The following is a 20,315-nucleotide window of genomic DNA, read 5'->3' on the forward strand; positions in this document are numbered from 1 at the left end:
GACTAATGAGGCTGGGTAAACCCTCTTGTTATATATACAAAGATACAGAGATGTTATTAAACACAGCAGGTGAATGTATACAGTGTGTACCCCTATGAAATGCCACATGACCCTTTTGGACACTCTGAGGCGTAAAACATGTAGACTAAAGTAGAGGGACCCCCGAAAAACTGAGGTTTTACTGGTCCCCTTGTTTTGGTTATATTCTTAGCATCAATCCCCACTGAATAAAGCAAGCACATGTGGGACTTGAGTCAATTTTAACGTTTACTACTGCTTTACCTATTATACATGATCTCTCACCAATTCACCTGCACAGTCAATGGATTAGAGCAGTGAAAAGAGCTCCCATTGAAAGTGCCCCCTTCCCTTGGGGTGATAGGCCCGCAAGGCTTTGCAGTGCACACCTAGCATGGAACTGAACCCGAAGATAAAGCATGTCACCGAGGTGGGCTAGGATTCAAAATCCTAATTTTGGGATACCTTTTACGAATATGTGTGATATACACTAGGACATTTACTGTGGGACACTTCTAACCTCACCCATCTGCTAGGTGATCCACTGATTTGCCTAAAGCAGAGATTACTTTTTAAACCACTTGGTTTTGCACATAATGCTGAGTAACTCCTTCGGTCAATTTCTCCAGTACCCTTGAAAATGCACAATGAGGTCTTTGAATTCACTCAGTCCTACACTAGTACCTTACACACATATGCCAGTATGGAACATGTTTGTAATGCTAGCGCTTTAAAAAGTGGAGACTTTTTGCCCATTAGAATGAAGGAACAAGCATTTGCAATGCAATAGGTCTAACATTTGCGAGAGTTTAAGCGATTGGCTTTGTAAATGACAATGCCTTTTATTTACCTGTTTTGACAATTAACACATAAATAAAAGGCATTGTCATTTGCAATGCCAACAGCTCAAACTCTTGTAAATGCAAGACTTATTGCATTTCACAGAAGTGGCAGCCATTGTCCCGGGCTGCTTGGAAAGTGAAAGCGCGCATGGCACGCTGAATGTTGCAGGAAAGCATGTTGTGCATGCAGTAGGAGAAACTCATTAAAGAAAATAGTGTTTACAGACTAAAAAAGACATACTGTGTAACAACAGAGGTAAAAGGGCCAATCCTCATGGGAGGTTACACATGAACACAGGGCGGTACTATGGAGAGACTAACAAGCCTATTAACGAATCAGAAGTCAGCATTTACAAAGGACAATGACACAAGCCAATGACAAATATGGGCGGAGAGTGGGTGGGGCTTCAAGTCCATCCATAATGGAATACAGCATGCCTGGCAAAGTAGCGCATGCGCTGCCCAGGCTTGACTTAAAAAGGAGGCACATGAAATTTGGAAAAAGAGTTCAAGGATACTATTTTACCAAGGACCTTTGCGAATAGTCTTAACCCCGGACGGAGACCTCGGCTCCGCCCGCAGAGTATGTAAATCTCCGCACACTCCACGGTTGGAGCGGAGTTGGCCAGCCCCCGCCTCCACCCCTACTATTACGAATAAGTAAACATTAAGTAAAAATACATTTAAAACCACTTACCTACGTACTGTGGCATCCCCCGGCTGCAGTCCTCATCTCCCTCGCCGTCTGGGTAATCCTGGTGATAACTGCGCATGCACGCGTGCCTGTGCATTTGCATTTCTTGCAAGAAATGTGCGGGCACACGCGCATGCGCAGTTTTCACCAGGATTACCCATACGGCGAGGAAGATGAGTACTGCAGTCCGGGGACGCTGCAGTACGTAGGTAAGTGTTTTTAAATGTATTTTTACTTAATGTTTACTTACTTGTAATAGTGGGGGGTGGAGGCAGGTGGCGTAGCGGAGCTCCACGGAGTTCCATGGAGTTTGTTTGAGACTCCAAGGACCTCCCCGTAGCCCTTCTACACCCACTACACCCAGGGTTAGTCCTTAGCAATCAGACTAGTTAGACGTAACCCAGGCAAGAGCCCATCTAAGCTTTTAATTTTCTATTTACCCCCTTGCATCTCCCTTTTCTGTTCACATCATGGATTGCATGTTATCTGGTACTCAGATACACCAAAACACATGAAATGGAGCATTCAACTCATCTCTGCAGTAACCAAATTGCTGCTCACTGAAGAAGTATGGCAGTACATGATGTAGTGTCCGGCTGGACACGTTCTAGTGTTTCACCCTGTTCAACACACATTAACACCCACCCATCACAGGCGTCACCAGTCAGGTGACCCTGTTAATAAAAGGGGCCGGGTGCATGTGCCCAAGGCCCAGTTCCAGTACCCCACTACCGTGTCTGTGTGGTTACTTATCCAGCATGTGGGCCTAGTGGCCCAAGATACCACAATGGCAATGAGCGGGTCGACACCTGCGCGTGTGCTGGTAGCTCCTTCGATCGTGTTCAAGGGGGACAGTATAGCCCATGTCTAAGTCACCCCCGCTGCCAGTGCATCATCCATTGCAGGCGTGGAAAGTGGAATGTGTCGCAGCACACACCGTGTTTCGAGAAGCTCCCACGCTGCCATCCTGTTTCACAAGAGGTGGACATCCGTGTCAGGAGCTGCAATGCCCACGCGAGGCGAGCAGACTGCAAAACTGTCCGGCAGATGGGCCGGAGAATGGCTATGCCCCGACCTTCAGAGGCATCCTCAAGCTGCTCCGCCTGCCGTTATCTTTCACAGGAGGAGCAGAACACCTTCCTAATGGGACACGGCAAGACAGAGCCAGCAGCGCAGTGACACGGAAACTAGTGCCTTGGTTAAGACACCAAAGAAGAACGTACACAGCAAGGTATGTCCGGGTTCACTACACTACTACGCCCCGTAATGGCACAGCGCACTCCACATAAAACAAGCGCAGACTGTAGGAACCCCAGCGGGGCCTGTACGTACATGACTGTCCTGCTCAAGTGTGTGCGAGACAGCGATAGCAGAAGAAGAGGCTGCCCCCTTGCACCGGTACTGAGCTGCCTCCACGTCGGCATCCCCAGCCCAGCACGACTCCCAACCACTGTGGCTGCCGCTGCGAAATAAGGGCAGCACCACCTACCGCCTACTTGTCGCACCGCACACGGGCTCTTCTGAATTTGGTTCAAGAAATGCAAAAAACATTTATGCAAATAAAGCCAGCTTCAGTGCCCGGCACAAAGTCGCAGCCGTAATGCCCGTGTGAGCGCAGGGACAGAAAGAGCCCATCTCACCTTGATCTCATTGCCCCTTGATCTCGTTGCCTGCAAAAGGGGGGAGTCACCGCTGTTTCCCAGTGCCCCGGTGAGAGAATGGAAGCCGTGTCCAGTGACATGCGGCAGGGACAAGCCTGAATGGCAGTGTACCCCTCTACTGACTGCCTGTTCTCAACTGCAGCGTGAAGGGGAAACCTTGCATGGCTAGCCGAGAGCCGATATCATCTGCTGACAAAGGAGCAATTCCTGCATCGAGCCAACCACTGCGCCTCTGTCTCCCTAAACAATGGGGCCCACAGCATGAGGAGGGCCGCCTTGGCCTCCAACCAAGTGATCACCTGCAGTGCCACCTAGTGATGGTGTGCAGTACTACATTAAAATTAAAACAAACACAGCACCAGCATTCTCAGGACCCAGGAAAGTGACAGACAAGGAATGCAGCCCCGACAAAGCACACCACAGAGACTGACTAGGTGAACACTGCATGCCCTTGTGGGATGCCTAGGGTCTGAGGGGAGGGACTGTTGATCCACACATAAGCATCAAGTAGAGGAAAGCTTTCCCAACCAAGAGAACGGACAAAAGTACAAGTTGTCAAGAGACTGCAAGACCTTAATGGTTATGAAAGTGGAGGGAAGAAAAAACCTGCAGTGGCAGCAGTTAGAGACATTGCAGCGCTGATGAAAGCGCTGCCACAGAGCTGAGGAAGGGTAGGCTTCAGGACACACCGGCTGGTTTCTGCACATCACGAGTAAGTAACAAGACATCCTGACAGAAGTGCCTGCACGTACAGCTGCCATGTGCCTGAATGGCACCCAGTAAAAGGAAGAGAGACCCATAAGACTACCGACTGCATTCTAAGCAATCACCACCAAAAGACTGGTAGAAGAGAGTGCAGCACTCCCCAGTGGACTGCCTAAGCGATGCGGAATGGGAAAGAATGAACCCCGGCTGAAAGAGTGCCAAGAAGCCCCAAGATGCCCCAGCGCAGAGAAGCATTAAGTAGCTAAGAAAGCAGTGAGCCCTGCATGAAGCACTAGAAGAACGTGGTCACAGTGTGCAACCTCCTTGTGGCTGTTGGATGCCACAGCAAGCGAGAGGAGTGCTTGCATGCCACCAGTGGTGAAGGCCATCGCCACAAGCCAGGATAACGGGCATGCCAATGGCCAGAAGAGGGCACCCATGAAGGGCCGAGAGAGCAAATTCAGATGCATGTCAACGTCTGCACCTGCAAACTTGACGACATGGACAGACGCCCAGGAGAGAGAGACCTCTCCACAGAGAAGTGCACTACTGAAGACGGAAGGGAGAACCTCCACATCTCCACCATGCCAGCGAAGCCCCGCAGTGAGCCGTAGACAGCGCAGAGTGTCCTACCTCTCACTACCTCAAGATGGAATTGCCAGAAGGGCAAAACAGGCAAGAGAAGAGTCACACACTCCACGTGGCAAGCCGCCACCGCAACATGTGCTACAATGGCAGGCAACATGTGGCCAGACGCCACATCGCACCACAAGCAAGGAGTGCATCATACGAAGTGACGAACTCTGCCAAGCATGCCTGAACCGAGGCAGGATGAAGTGCCACGACGGCGCAGCCTTGAGGCGCAAGCATGAAGCCCTCGAGTGAAGAGAAGAGGAGCACCGCGAACACCTCTGAGGAGGGGAAAGGGCCCGCAAAAGGTCCTCAAGGAGCAGCACATCCTACCAACAGGACAGACCTGCGACAGGTCCGCAGAACAGTGAAGACCGTCCCAAGAACTGGACGCAACCAGCAAGATCTCCATGTGGCATAAACATGAGACATGTGGCAGGACGCCACATCCAAGTGAGGACCTGGTCAAAGGAGGAAAAGAAAGTGGCAGGACGCCACTCCGCAAAGGAAGAAAGAGCAGTGGCACGACGCCACTGGGCAGACAACCATCACAGGCGCGCAGGAGAAAAAGGAGCAGAGCGACAGGACAGAGTACTCGTACCACCACAAGATGAGCGCACCCAGAGACACCAGACAGCCAACAAGCGGGACTGATGTCCCTGGAGACAGCCCAATGGGAGAGCCAAATGTAAGCCGCAGCTAGCACAAACCGTGTCTCTCTCCAATGCTTCCCAGTGTAACCGTCCAGTCCCGAAGCCAGACCGACGTCCCTGGAGACAGTCCAATGGGAGAACCAAATGTAAGCTGCTGCCAGCACAAACCGCGTTTCTCTCCAACGCTTCCCAGCACGACCGTCCAGTCACAAGCATCAGCAGTTCAAGTTAGGCGGCATGCCTACCCCTCATCGCAGATGCCACGGGTGAAGAACAGCCTCAGCAAGATGAAGAGACGGGCTGCGAAGTCCCTCTAGTCCTCCTCACTCCGCAAGGTTACCCAAGACAATAGATCGCCGCCTGTTTGCCCAACTGAAGAAAATCACTGTTTTGTCATCGTCATCCAGGTGCATCATCACCGAGGAGCATCACACCACCAGAGTGGATCTTTACACTCCAGGCAACCGGAGTTCAACGAGGCTAGTCACCCAGGAATCATTTGTGTGCCCCCGTCAACATGAAGCCTGCCGAAGCAGAGCATACCCGAACATTGGAATATCCACCCTTGGGGTTACATGAGACTTGGCCGTGGCCCTGTTGGTGTTTCTGCAGCGACCGCTCAGCACGTATACAAAAAGGTCTGCGCAGTGCACGCTTTCATATGGCAATCCAGGGGCAAGGGTCTCGACGGACTTCCTGTGAGAGGGGAATCCAAATAAAAGAGATGCGTTGGTAGCAGCTCCACGGCAGGCACGGAAAGCATGGAGGTCACGGTCCAAGGCTGGTCACCCAAAGACCATCAGAGGAAGGCACAGAACCTGAGTCCTGACGGCTAAAACACCCAGACTGAGACACCACCCTCTGCAGCTACATGAGCGACTTGGCGGTGGTCCTGTTGGCAGTTCCTCAGCGACGCCTTCGCATGGCCCACATGAAGCCCGCACAGTCCACACGGTCCCATGGCAGCCCGGCAGGAAGGTCCTGCAGGAGGCTCCAGTGAGAGAGGAGTCCAGGCAAGAGAGGCAAGTCTGAAGGTGCTCAGTTGTCAGGAGCTCAAAAGACCATCATGCACGTCACCTCCAAGGGAAGGCCTTATACGCTAAGATCATCCCCAACAGCTGTAGGTTTGTCATCCCCCGGAACATGAGCGCCTGCGAGATCTCCAGAGTGGACTCCACCACCGCTCCAGATGCACCGATACTTGAACTTTGTAAATAGAATCGAACACCACGAGACCAGGCCAGTCTAAAGTACATCGCCAAGGCGGACTAAAGCACCCTGACCATACGGTCCAAAGCTCCAGTGCTGCCTGGCTGATGGCCTGAAGAGACTCATTTGGTGCTATGTGTAGTTCATTTGTTTTCTTACAGGATGTACTCTTGTTTGTTTCTTTTCATTAAAGTTTGGGAGGGATGTAGTGTCTGACTGGACACGTTCCAGTGTTTCACCCTGTTCAACACACACTAACGCACACCCATCACAGGAGTCACCAGTCAGGTGACCCTGTTAATAAAAGGGGCCGGGCGCACGTGCCCTAGGCCCAGTTCCAGTACCCCACTACCATGTCTGTGTGGTTACTTGTCCAGCATGTGGGCCTAGTGGCCTAAGATACCCCACATGGGACACCATGTAATCATGATGATAAAATAAATAGTAAAAGCTGTTGTAGTATCAAGACAGTTCGCTTTTTTAAATAAACAAAATAAACAAAAGGTACTTAGAACTATGCATTCTTTTGAAGTGCCCCGCATTTGGCGTTAATTTCCTATAGGAATTATTTACTTGAAGCTCTCTCTGACTTTTGCCAAAGATAGCGCATTCGGTGTCAGCCAAGTCTAACGAACATTAAATGCTTTACTTTGTATTCAAGGCAAATAGGTGTTTTGCTGGGCATAGCAATTGTATTTCACTGGCTTTGTAATTTTAACTAGAATGTCCCAAATCATTTGTCTGAATGGATGAACTAATGAATTTTTCATGTGATACTGAAGGTCACTGGTGGCATAGCTTTATGCCACCTAAGTTCCACTGATGCTGTTACTGCTTGGCCATTAAATATCATCCATTTAAATCACGTTTCAAATTACTTTTTATTCTGTCACAAAGAGCATGCTACCCACTTACAGGAGATCTGTAATTGGTCTGGATATAAAAATTGATGCCAGCAAGAAAGAGAGCAGCGAGAGGGTTCATGATTTCCGGCGTCCCAGATTCCCTTCCTTTTATAAAATATTGCCGTGCAACTAATAGATGTGGGGTGATTAAAGGTTTTTTACCTGAGAGCTTCCCGTGATATAGATTTTATGACACAAAATACGGCATTCTGTTATTTTGACTTCAAGCCGCATGTGCCCCTTCAGCTACTTGCGATACAGTGTAAAACGGGCGCCGTTCGCAGGATGTGAATGTTTAATATAGTGGCAGAGCAAACCTCGTGATCTAATAGTAAAAGGAATCAAGTTTTACAACCATCTGAATCTTTTGTGGGGAATTGAAACGTGGGCAGCTAGTTATTGTGTTATTTAAGTTCAAGCAAGACCGTAATAATTGCCAAAGATTCAGCGCGATCAAGCTCACAGTACAAGGAGTTTGATCAAGGCTTATAAAGTCAGTTTGCTGCACAGGAGCAGACCAATCCTATATGCCTGTGGACATGTTTGTCTTGGGCCCTGCACAGCACCGCCCCCGCCTCTAGGCCACGTTTGCTCTATTCAAAAACCACAGGCATGCATTTGTTTGCCTAGCAGTCAGGTGGCAATATGACGATACAGCACTTGGTGCAATAATATTTTATGTAGGCGAATGTAAGATAGTTGTAATAAATGAATCATTTCATTGCTATGTAAAACAAGTATTGGCAGAGCCAAGCTGGTGCACAGGTTATTATTATTTTTTTTTTAATTCAAGCATGTCACAAAAACAAAAAAACAAGAATATGTTTCGAATAAAAATTTACATTGAAAAATAAATTGACCATCCTGTATAATTTAAATAGAACAATATTGGTGCTTCATAGAAAGTAAGTGCTCTTAAACCCGGGAGAGAAGTTATGATTCTTATTGGTGGTGCAAAGAAATGGTACTATTATTTCTAATCTGAAGATATAATTTAAACACATAAGTATGAATTAAAGAACATAGTGATAAAGAATAAAACAAACAAATATATTGACAACATAAAGTATTGGCCTACCAGCCCTAGCCCTTAAGCATACTTCTTTCTCGGTGGATGTGCAGACAGAGGGTCAAGAAAATAGGGTTACGCATGTGCAATAGAGCCAGAGCCTGAATTTGGATAGCCCATTACCCCATGTTATACCCTCCAGTAAATGAAAGCAAAATGTGAACAACAGCTGAACAGACCAGTAGGAGAAAAAGGCTGACCCAAATGCACTCTACGTGTGTATATCTGTATATACTTTTTTATTTATTTACTTTTTTATTACATGAGGCTAATCAGACAGTTAAGGCTGTTTCTCAGCCAGACCTTGAAAACAGGCTCAATTGTCCTTGTTGTAATATGGTTCTGACGTCACCAGTAATAAAAACATGTAATCACCATACTACCGTAATAACTTATCCATGTTGAGCTGTGATATCACTGTATTTATTCCAGATCCATTAGACAGCTTGAAAGCCATATCAATGAGCAGATTTTCAACTATAGCTGCTGCTTAAACAAATAAAAGGAGAGTAACCTTTCAGGTCTTGTTCTTCTGAATTTTGTTAATCTAGAATTTCATGTTTATTTAGCTAATAGGGATGCATGAATTGAAGTGTGTTTATTTATTGCGCTATTTGAATTCACTATAATAAAGCAGGATTTTTATATGTGTTGTACCACAAGGTGTAGGTGAATAATTCTGCTCCGCCGGCAGACTTTGCAGAGTTTTGTTGGAGTTCCAGCAAAACTGTGTCAATCGCCCTGTGGCAGAGTTTATTCTCGCACATGGCTTGCCAATGTCAAGTTGTTGAGCGCAAGTGAGAATTTGCATCCTCTAACATGATTTTCAGACACTTAGAATGTTTGCCGGCGAGATTTCTCAACATACGCGGTCAGGGCAGGTCATGAGCGCTCGCATGGAGAAAGCTGATGCTCAAGTGGAAAATCTGATCAAGCAGCAGAAAGAAGCATGATACATTGTGCCATTGGCACTGATTTTACAGTGTAAAACAAGCTCCCGACCCTAAAAATTAGCACAAGCAGCATGACCTGCCAAATTCTACCTGCTTGCGGAATCTCGCGGAGTTTTTATGTAACTCTGAGGAATCCTAGGTATCAAACATTTTTAAAGTGACTTTCTTCAACTGCTAAACAAAAGTTTGCAAAAACTATTTTCTGCATATTTGATATGTTATGCCTTTCCAGTACACATTTCACATTTACTCTACATATCTGAAATTACAGTATGAATTTAATAAAAAAAGGTGAGGGCCACTAATTGAAAAGTGGATTACGGGAATGTATGTGTCTGTGTGCTTCCGATATTTCTGCTATGTTGTGCTAGGCCCAATGTTAGCCAGAATCGACTTGAGAGCAGTATCTTTATGGGAACTCCAACATCCTCTACAACTCATATCAAAGGCGTTCTCCACTCGGTGGAAATGCTGATATCTGGCATAAGGAAATATGACCATTGTTTCTTTGTCCAAAGGCTTATCCATTGGCTCCTCCTTCAAGGAAGTTCAATCTGGTGTGAAACACCTTTGAAACTGTGCACATGCAACAGTTTGGGTATCTTAAAAGCTCTATCCAGTTGAATAGTGCCTGCACGAATCTAAAAAACCCATTAGGAATTCAGAACTTATATAAAGCTGTGCCGTTTGCCTTCTGTGTTACTGTACCTTCCCATTTAGTTTTCCTTTCAGTGAAGTTGATTAATTTTGTATCCAAGGCTAGGCACTTGTTCCTTGAATATGAATTTACTGTGAAAAAATGAAAGACATGAGGCATTTAGCAAAACAGGAACAGTGGTTTTAGTTAAACGCAGCAGCGGGAGAACAAGGAACAGAGTCAGGGTCTAAAGACAGCCTCAAAGCACATTAGTGTTGTCCATCTTTTTATACATTTCTAGAAGCGTCATAAAACAGTTTGTACATTCCTTTGGAGACAGAAATCTGGGCCGAGTCACAGGGCCATAAATCTGGTAATTTGCAGATGGGTCTTGACCTAGCGTGGACACAATGTGGGGCTAGTGGGTATGTGTCCAGATGTCTGACATGGGGAGTGCATGTTCACTGTGTGTAGTCTGCATGCTGTGTTCTGATTGACTGAGTGTTTATAAGTTTCTTTTTTTACAGAGTTTTATATAGCATGAACTTGACCCGAAGGTATCGGATATCAGAGTGCTTTACATGAGCACCATTTGCATTACATGAGGACACATTCATTTTTGTTAGGCTCAGGAAGATTAAGTGATTTGCCCAGAATCACAGGATGTTGTGCGTCCTTGTTGAGACTCAAACCTGTTTACCCAGATTTGAGGTTGATTGCCCTAGCTGTTAGGCCACATCCTCTCCCTTAATGTGGCATCTGACTTTATCATGTTTTGGGAATGCGTGTCCCTCCAACTAAATGTTTTTTATTGGGGCCAATCTCCTAAGACCATTGTGGTGTTACTGCCTATCTGTGGTATCGATCTGGATTTTCCTGTTAGCTTGTTTGTCCAAGGGTTGCGTGTAGGGGTTGGTGGTAAACTCAGCTCGACAGGCGAAGTTTGTAGAGTATTGCAACTCTGCGCTCTGCTTGGAACGTGGAGTTCGACAAAGACTCTGCCAGCCCACAGGCAGATTGGCGTTTACCGGCAGGCTCACTCCTAGTCGCAGCAATCCCTCTGTGGGGGACTTGTAGCAATAATAGGGGACTTCATTCCACAACCAGTAGTACGCCAGGAGGCCCCTTTGTAGAGTGGTTGAGAAAGGGAGCAGGCCTCAGACATTTTCTCAGCAGTCCCGATGTAGTGGACCTATTTGTGGCAACAATAGGGTTGCTTGGCTCCCAATTACCCTCAGCAGCCAAAGTGGCTTCCTCCCCTTACCAGTAGTGCGCCAGGAGGCCCCTTTGCAGCGTGGCTGAAAAAGGGGGCGAGGCCTCAAAAGACATCTCAGCAATCCGTCTGTGGAGGACTTACTTGTGGCAATATTAGGGGTTCTTGGTTCCCAATGACCCTCGGCAGCGATGGGGACTTCATCACCCCAACCAGTAGTGCACCAGGAGGCTCCTTTGCAGAGCAGTTGAGAAAGGGGGCGGGCACTCTGACAACGTCCCAGCAATGCCGCTGTGGGGGACTTGTGGCAACCATAGGTGTTCTTGGCCCCCAATGACCCTCAGCAGCCAAGGGGACTACACCCCACAACCAATAGTGTGCCAGGAGGGCCCTTTGTAGAGTGGTTGAGAAAGGCGAGGGACTCCGGCAACGTGGTAACAAGAGGGGTTCTTGGCCCCAATGACCCTCAGCAGCCAAGGGGACTTCATCCCCCAACCAGTAGTATGCCATGAGGCCCCTTTGCAGAGTGGTTGAGAAAGGGGTCAGGGCCTCCGATAACATCTCAAAAATCCCACTGTGGGAGACTTACTTGTTGCAACAATAAGAGTTCTTGGCCCCAATGACTCTCATCAGCCATGGGGACTTCATTAGGGGTGGCCGGGCAATACTCCACCCACTCACATCAATCTACGGAATTTGGCAGAGTTTTTCAGCAACTCTGAGTTATCCTGTGGAGTGAAACTCCACGTGTTCCACCCAGGCATAGTTCTGTGTCAACCCACCTATGATCTTTCAATCGGCTGCTTCAGGCCTAGGTCACAGGCCTGACCATGTATTTTGACTCAGGGTTGATGGGAAGGTCATATCCGGTGGATTGAACAACAGCGATGAAAATTTGTTGTTATACATACATATATCCTGGTGTACATCAACATCAATATTTATCAATATTAACACGCTGAAACTTCTCCTTCGTCTGGTCTTTGCCATCCCATGGTAAGGGCGACTCCTTTCTGAGGCCATGATGCTGTCACTCTACTTATTTCAGGTGTCTGTAAGAATGACCACGGTTTCTGGAGGAAGAAGCCAGGTGCATAAAAAAACCTCAAGGAAGGAGAACCTTGTAGTCCAGGAATTATGCTCTGAAACAATGGAGCTGAAAAGGAAGAATGTCCCAGGTGAAAGAAGATAGAACTGTAGAGAAAGAACTGAATTCATTCAAAGGACAAGGAACATCTTAGCAGCGGGAGTGAAGAACCGCTGAAGAACTCTCTGCTGCTTTGCAAAACACCCTCAGACTAAGCTGATGCCCTTTTATAGGAAAAGGACAGGATCAGGCAGTGCTAGAAATAAAAAGACCTATTCTCCATGCTAGGATGGGAAAACATCTTACAAAGACAACATATTCTAACAGATTGGATTTGTAAGACCAGAAAAAGCATAAAATAGGACTGGATAACTTAAATAGGCCAAATAAAAGGCTTCTACAAACCATTAGAAAGATAATTGCTGTGTTTTGTCAGCTGGACTCTAAAATTCCAAGAGAGTTCCTGCCCTGCCAACCACCATTGAGGAGCAGCACCTGAAAAGTCCTTTACATTTTCTTTGTATGTGCCCCCATTGCATTTCATATATATTCATGTAGTCGAGTGAATATTTTTTCATTTGATAAATCTGTTTAATTTGATATTGGTTTCCATACAACCTATAATGTTTGCTTTATGATAGATTAATAGTGCTTCAATTATTTCTGTATATACGTTTATTGTGATTTATAATGTGTTATAGAATTTAGTGGATGTGCAACAGAATTCATATGCTAATCCTTGCATTTTACATCATTCATCACAAGCCAACTCTTTTGCTAATAATCAGAGAAATGTATTTAAGCCTGATGTAGACATATATTCAGCAGAGGGGAATCTTCGCTCATCTTGGGAGCTTTCAGCGAGCTGTGATTCAAGCTTCCAAATTAAGGCATTTTCCAGCACAGTTTTCCATACAGCCTGGGATCTCCAGATCAAGTGGGAAAACCAAGAAATGCACAACATACTGAATTCCGTAAGAAAGACATGATGTAGAAAGCATACAACAGAGCGCATTGTAGTGAGCAACCCAAACACACTGCAAGAAGTGTTGGAAAGATTAATCTCCCCAAGAAATGAATGGAAAAAAACGGTGGCAAGCTATCCTTTATAGCACAACTTATCAAGCATATTGGCCACAAAGCAATATATTACACATGTAGCTCTGGAGGGAGAACAAAAGGCAATTTCCAATAAACAGCACGCAAAGAACCTTACTGATACAATTTCTTTAAATATGCCCCACTATTAGTTTCTTTTCTACCATTTCTTTTTGTATTTTTACAAAGTTCTATTCAGCTAAAGTGTGTCAGTAGTCTGTGCAGGCGACTAGCGAGATGAAGGGCAAACCGTACAATGAAATAACTGGATGTTGTCAACAGTGTATAAAAGAGACTTCAACCCATGTTCGCAACGGAAAAATACAGTAATGTCACCAGTTCTGCAGGGTAGAGAAGAGAGGCGATGTAGAGTTGTAAGAAGGTAAAGAAGATGCAAACGGAGACGGTAGAATGCAAGTGTGCAGAGGGTGAGAGATTGAATCACAAAAGGCTTAGAAGAGGTCAGAGATAGATAGGTGGTGTGGAAGAAGAGAGAAGTAGACAGAGCAGTACATTGATGAGTCTTTAAGGGGGGAGATTAGAGAATAGCAAGAACAGTCAATGTAAAGATTTAACATATGATTTTCCAGCATTTTTCTGAATAGCATTCGGCCTGCAGCATGTTGTACCCGTGACGTTTCACTGCCACCTCCTTTGGGGTCTGCTGTGATGCTAAGGAAAGCAGAACTTTCATAGGCCACAGTGTTTTCTAAATTGCTGTGGGCAGCAGGCAGGGTTAACCTTACCTTCTAAGAAACAAGAATGATAATGTAATACTTGCGGCTAAAAAATATTTCTACTTCAGGGTATTGTTTCTTCTCCATTTTGCCCGTTTTCCTAACAGCATTAGGAATGTGTGACCAGTAATCAGCATTCTTGTGCACTCCTTCCTGTCAGCCTCAGTTTGTCTCTCCCCCTTCCTTTACCTCTTGTTTTCCTCCATTCTTCCCCTTCACAGTTGCTCTCACCTTACTGTTCAGTTTACTCTGCGCCACCAGTTCAGAGGGAAGATGCCTGGCTGTTTGTCTTACTTTTCTAAATATATAAAGCACATTAAGGACATTATTGCACCACTCGATGTATTCTTCTGAAACTAGCGATTTCAAATTCTGTTTTTGTTTGCACAATATGATAACTGACAACGAATATACTGCCAATAATCAGACCTTGAGCTTGCATGGGTAACGCTAATGTAAATTAAACACATGCTATCCAAATAATAGCAAGTTAAAGAAATACCAAAACTGTTTTGTGTTTTTTTGTCCTTTAGGTCCCATAAGCAGTATTTTGGTGAACAAATATGGCAGCCGGCCAGTAATGATGGTAGGTGGCATTATGTGCTGCACTGGGATGGTCGCCGCCTCATTCTGCAACAGTGTAATTCAACTCTATATATGCATAGGTGTCGTTGGAGGTAAGTGGTGCTTGCTGGCCTCTACTCTTATGTCACACTGAAGTCTATATAGTTCCCGTTGGCATTTTATATGATGCAGACATAAGGAGACATTCAAATCAAATCAATCTTTATCTTTATTCGGTAATTTGAGAATAATCGTAAAAGAGCAGAACATTGCAAGGAAGCATTTATGATATAGGGCGTTATACAGGGTGGAATATGGTGTGTTGGTTTTCAGAGGAGTAATTTTCCATACTAGGGTAGTTCTCTTGAAGTAGTGTGGAACACTACTAGCCAGCTAATTGTATGGTTCTTGTTGAAATATTTACTTTATAAAAAATCAGGTAGTATAGTAACCTCACTACTACAATAAAATCAGAAACTTCAAAGGCTTCGCACAAGAAAATGAAGCTTAAAACTGATTGGAAACAAAATTTCAGCCCTGTGGCTGCATGCCCTATACCGACTTCTGCACCTCATGCGACCTTCCTGTTACCCCCAATTGAATAGCCCATGAGAGCCATCAGAGAGGCTTTCTCATCAGGAACATCTGACCCCTGGTCAGAATCACTGCTCCCCGTGCAGCTCCACCATTAATGCATTGTCCTTAGCTCCAGCTTGAGCCTTCCAGGTAGGTGTTTGAGGCCCTCCTCCACCCGCAGGCTCCTACCCGCGCCTCATCTCTGGTGGTCTTGTGGAAGAGCACCCTGCCTTTAGCTACTCTGCTCGGTTCTGTGTCATTTTTTCGTGTCTGCCTTTTTCTCCCATTTTTCCCTCTTTTCTCTCTGCCTTTCTCTCCTGTGCTTCTGTTTCTTGTCCTTTTTTCTCTCGTTGTTGCCTCTTTTCTCTCTGCCATTTCCTCTTGTGCCTCTGTTTCTTTGCCTTTCTCTGTCTCTTTTTCTCCCTATTTTCCTCTTGCCCTCCTGCTCCCTCTTCCTGCACTCCCCACCGCTGCTGCCCCTGCAGCCCCATCTCCCCAGCGTGTCGTTCCCGCTCTCAACTCCCAGCTGACCGCCCTTCCTCTCGACCCCTACTTGATGGTAGGGGTTGAGAGGAAGGGTCTTGCCTTGTGCAGCTGGTGTGCCGAAGGCAAGCCCGTCTGCGCCCATCCCCGACCCGACCATGACCAGCAACAGGGACCCCCCCCATAGCTATGACCCCAGCACTCTCCACTTACTCACCTCTGAATGCAACAAAAACTGACAGATACAAGATCTTGAGGAAAGATAGCCCAGGAGGAGGCCTCGCCATCGTCCACAAAAGCACCCTCTGACTGACACCTCGCCCCCCCATGGAAAACATCCACTTCCAGATCCAGCCCAACCCCAGACTGACGCTCCCCGGAAAACTTGCCTACAGACTGCCTGGATCCCACACTCCCTTCACCAACATCATCGCTGACCACATCGCACCCCACTCCCTCATCTCTATGGACTACATACTACTCGGAAACATGAACTTCCACCTGGACAACCACGGCGATCCCAACACCACCGCCCTCCTGGAGAATCTCACCAACATAGAACTGAAGCAACTGGTCTCCACTCCCACTCACACAGCAAGACACACACCTGACTCAATCTTTGCGTGTACATCTATGAGGAAACAACTTTCGCTTCAGCCGCACCAAGGAACTGCTCCGGACCGACCACCACTGCATCCATTTCTCCTTTACAAAACCCACCGCACCCATGTCCACATGCCGCCTCCCACGCAGAAGCTGGAAAAAAGTCTCCGAAAAACTCCTCACCTCTGCACTCACCTGCACTTCACCCCCTACTATGATAGATGCCAACACAGCGGCAGGTAACTGCCACCAATGGATCACCTACTGCGACAACACTCTCGTCCTTCAGAACAACACAAGACGACACAACAAGAAAGTCAACAGGTTCATGATAGAACTCTGAGAATCCAAGCGCACCTGGAGAAGACGTGGCGAAACAGTGAAACCCCGAAAGCAAGTGCCGCCTACAAATCAGCCATCACAACTCACCACCAACTCATTAGATCAGCAAAGAAAAACTTCATCCAAGACAGAATCCTCGCCAATGCCCACAACTCCCAGGAACTATTCTCCATCATACAGGAATTCATTAAACCCAACAGCCAAACAACTGACGTTCCTCTCTCCCAAGACCTCTGCAACAAACTCAGCTGCTTCTTCCACCTCAAGATCAAGACGCTCTACGACAACTTCAGAGATCAAGACTAGGCACTGCCTTAACCCCCTCCCCCAACGACTCAACCCAACAGACCCTTCTCACCTGTACCTGTCTCACCACAGGAGACACCTTAAAGATGATGACGAGCATCCACTCCGTTGCACCTTTTAAACCCTGTCCGCCGCACATCTTCCACAGGGCTGCCACTGCCATTGGACGCGAGCTACGCCAAACTATCAATTGCTCCCTCGACACAGCCACATTCCCTGACAACTTTAAGCGTGCTGCAGTCAACCCCCTCCTAAAGAAGCCCTCCGCAGACCCATCGGATCTCAAGAATTTCAGGCCAATCTCACTGCTATCTTTTGCAGTCAGTCATCAAAAAGGCCACCAACACCCAGCTAGCACACTTCATAGAAACCCAGCGCATCTTAGACACCTCTCAGTCTGGAGTTTTCAGCATTCACAGCACCGAGACCACCCTTCTTTCTGCCACCAACAACATCCTCACCCTCCTTGGCCAAGGCCAAACGGCAGCCTTCATCCTCCTGGACCTATCAGCATCCTTCGACATCATCTCTCACCCCACACTAGCCACCAGACTCCACGAGGCAGACATCCAATTGAAGGCCTTAGACTGGATATTTTCCTTCCTATCAGGCAGAACACAAGGAATAAAACTCCCACCCTTCCTCTCAGAACCGACAGAGATCAGATGCAGAGTAACCAAAGGATCCTCCCTCAGCCCCAAAGTCTTCAACGTCTATATGGCCCATGGTCTCATCTCCATCTCCTATGCCTATGACACTCAGCTCATCCTCTCCCTCACCTAGGAACCCAACATCACCAGTCACAACTTCCAAGAAGGGATGAAAGCTGTTGCGACCTGGATGAGCAACAGCTGCCTGAAGCTCAACTCCGAGAAAGTCCTCATCCTTGGCTCCACTCCCTCCGCATGGGACAGCACCTGGTGGACCCCCACCCTCGGACACTCACCCTCCCCAAGTGACCACGCAAACAACCTCAGCATCATACTCGACTCTTCACTCACCATGAACTGCCAGATTAATGCTGTATCCACCACATGCTTCAACACCCACTGCATACTTTGCAAGACATTCAAGTGGCTCCCCCTCGACTTCAGGAAAACTGTCTCCCACACACTCATCACCAGCAGACTGGGCTACGGCAACGCCCTCTACGTCGGAATCAACAAAAACCTCCTCGCAAACTTCAGACTGTCCAGAACGCCGCAGCCAGACTTATCCTCGATATCCCACAACACAACCAGATCACCCAACACCTTTGTAACGTCCACTGGCTCACCATCTAAGAAAGAAAAACCTTTAAGCTGCTCACACTCGCATACAAAGCCCTACACCACACTGGACCCCAATACCTCAACAACAGAATCTCCTTCCTCGCCCCCAAGAGAAACCTTCTCTCAGCCAACCTCGCCCTAGCCATTGTCCCTCGTTTCTACAGGACCAGAGCTGGTGGAAGATCCTTCTTCTGCCTCGCAACCAATACCTGGAACGAACACCCCCCTTCACCTCTGACGGAGCCTAACACTGCACCATTTCAGAAGGGACCGCAAGACCTGGCTTTTCGAATGACCCTAATGGAGCTACTCACTCCCCCTGTGGATTGAGACACTCGCAGGTGAGCAGTGCGCTCTACAAATCCCCTGATTGATTGATTGATCTCACAACCCCTTCAAAATCATCTGGTGCTGAGGGCATCCACTCCTGGGAATTCTCAGCTATTCATCTGCCTCTTTCCCCTCTCAGTCTCTGAGACGGTGGACTTTAATGTGATCAGGAAAACCTGGAGTCATGAAACCTTTAACTTATCATGCTACCTTTTTTATTTTATATCAAGAAGAACTGGTTTAGACTAACTCTTTCAAACTTCTCTATACCTGTATTTAAAATTGGCATATCTAAATAATGTTTCTATGTGTGTAGAATGCATTAATCAGGAGTTCATGTGCACCGGGATCTCTGAGTCTAACCTCAAAGCCCATAACAAAGTGTCTGAAGAAGAATTCCTTTTTTCTTTTGCAGCAATCAGCTTTGATGATGTGAGGAAGGCAAACTGGGGTGGCTAGCGCCCAGAACTAAGGGCATTGTTTTAGTAGCTCTTCCACAAGTTCCAGTGTGGACAGGAGAACCAACATCAGTATCAATAATTCAATGACCCAATCTCTTTTGCTCAGCTAATGAATTAGGTGTATATTTAATGATTTCAGAATGTTTCGGGTAAAAGGCTTTATTTATGCTAATAAAAAGTTATTTCTGTGATTGTAGAAATAACAAGATGCCTCTTCCCACCTCATTATTACACCACCTTACCCATATGCTGAAAGTATAAGAGACCTCTTTCATATCTCCCAATGCAAAAATGTTTGATGGCTTTGACAAGGTCATTGTGGAGGTATTGTTTCAGAAGAAATTCAGTATTAGCCTTTTCAGCAATTAAGAAAAGAATTATAGCACGAGATTTCAGGGGCATGGCATTTTAAGTTTGGCAAATGACCTATTTGTTGTGCTCTATGGACATTTTTCTAACTATTTAGGTTTTTATTATAACAACCTATAAAACCAAGAAGAAAAAAGAGTCCCAGTTTCCCATTTGCGAAATACAATGATTACAATATTATGTGTAACCGCATGACATATCATATGTATCATATATGCAATAACTCATCAGCATCCCTCCAGTGATTACCACATATCTTTAAAACAGAAGACTAGAGGAAACCCTTCTATATGAGCATCACCTGCAGCCTTGTCGTCCTAGGTTCCTCCTTCAGATCAAAACATTTGGGACCGAGGAATAGTAGCAGACTCAGTGTCCCCAACAAATGCATTCATTGTGTTTCTAGATCCCCAATAACATTCTTGTCCCGTCTAGATATTCTAATGCAGACCTCCTCATCTAATGCCCACTCCTTTGCGTTTTTCACCCACATATTGATACCAGGGCCTTAGTCAACCAGCCAGTGGCCATGCGCCTCATTACTAGTACCAACAAAGCATTTATAATGCATTTGCTGTGTTCTTAGGCCAGACAATACTTAATAGACAACACAAACATGTGGTTTGTGCTTCTTGAAAGGCAATGAGCACCTCCTGGGTTGCAGATCCCCTAATGTATGACAACCCCCTTACTTCACGCATTCCAAGGGTATGTCCAAGTTTATATGCTGAAATGGCTGGAGGATCCAAATGTTCAGGTCCCTAGTGATTGTCGGTAGCTTCAGGATTCATGTAACTATTATTTCCCAAACCCAGCCAGTCTGTCATGTAATCTAGGGATAACGTCCAGACACATGCCTTCTTCTCATGAGCAACTCCAACAATGAGGTATCCCCATGC

At 46.5% G+C, this 20,315-nt stretch overlaps 1 protein-coding gene across 3 annotated transcripts in view; it reads left to right on the top strand.

Moving 5' to 3' along the window:
• LOC146855507 (monocarboxylate transporter 2-like) overlaps positions 1-20,315 on the top strand; it is a 350,090-nt gene that overhangs the window by 243,715 nt on the left and 86,060 nt on the right. For all 3 annotated transcript variants that reach the window (XM_085653342.1, XM_085653343.1, XM_085653341.1), the window contains exon 4: positions 14,645-14,788. In XM_085653342.1, the coding sequence (XP_085509468.1) occupies positions 14,645-14,788 (144 nt within the window). The remainder of the gene's footprint in view (positions 1-14,644; positions 14,789-20,315) is intronic.

Source organism: Triturus cristatus, chromosome 4_1 (assembly GCF_964204655.1).
Source record: "Triturus cristatus chromosome 4_1, aTriCri1.1, whole genome shotgun sequence".
Taxonomy (NCBI): Eukaryota; Metazoa; Chordata; class Amphibia; order Caudata; family Salamandridae; genus Triturus; species Triturus cristatus.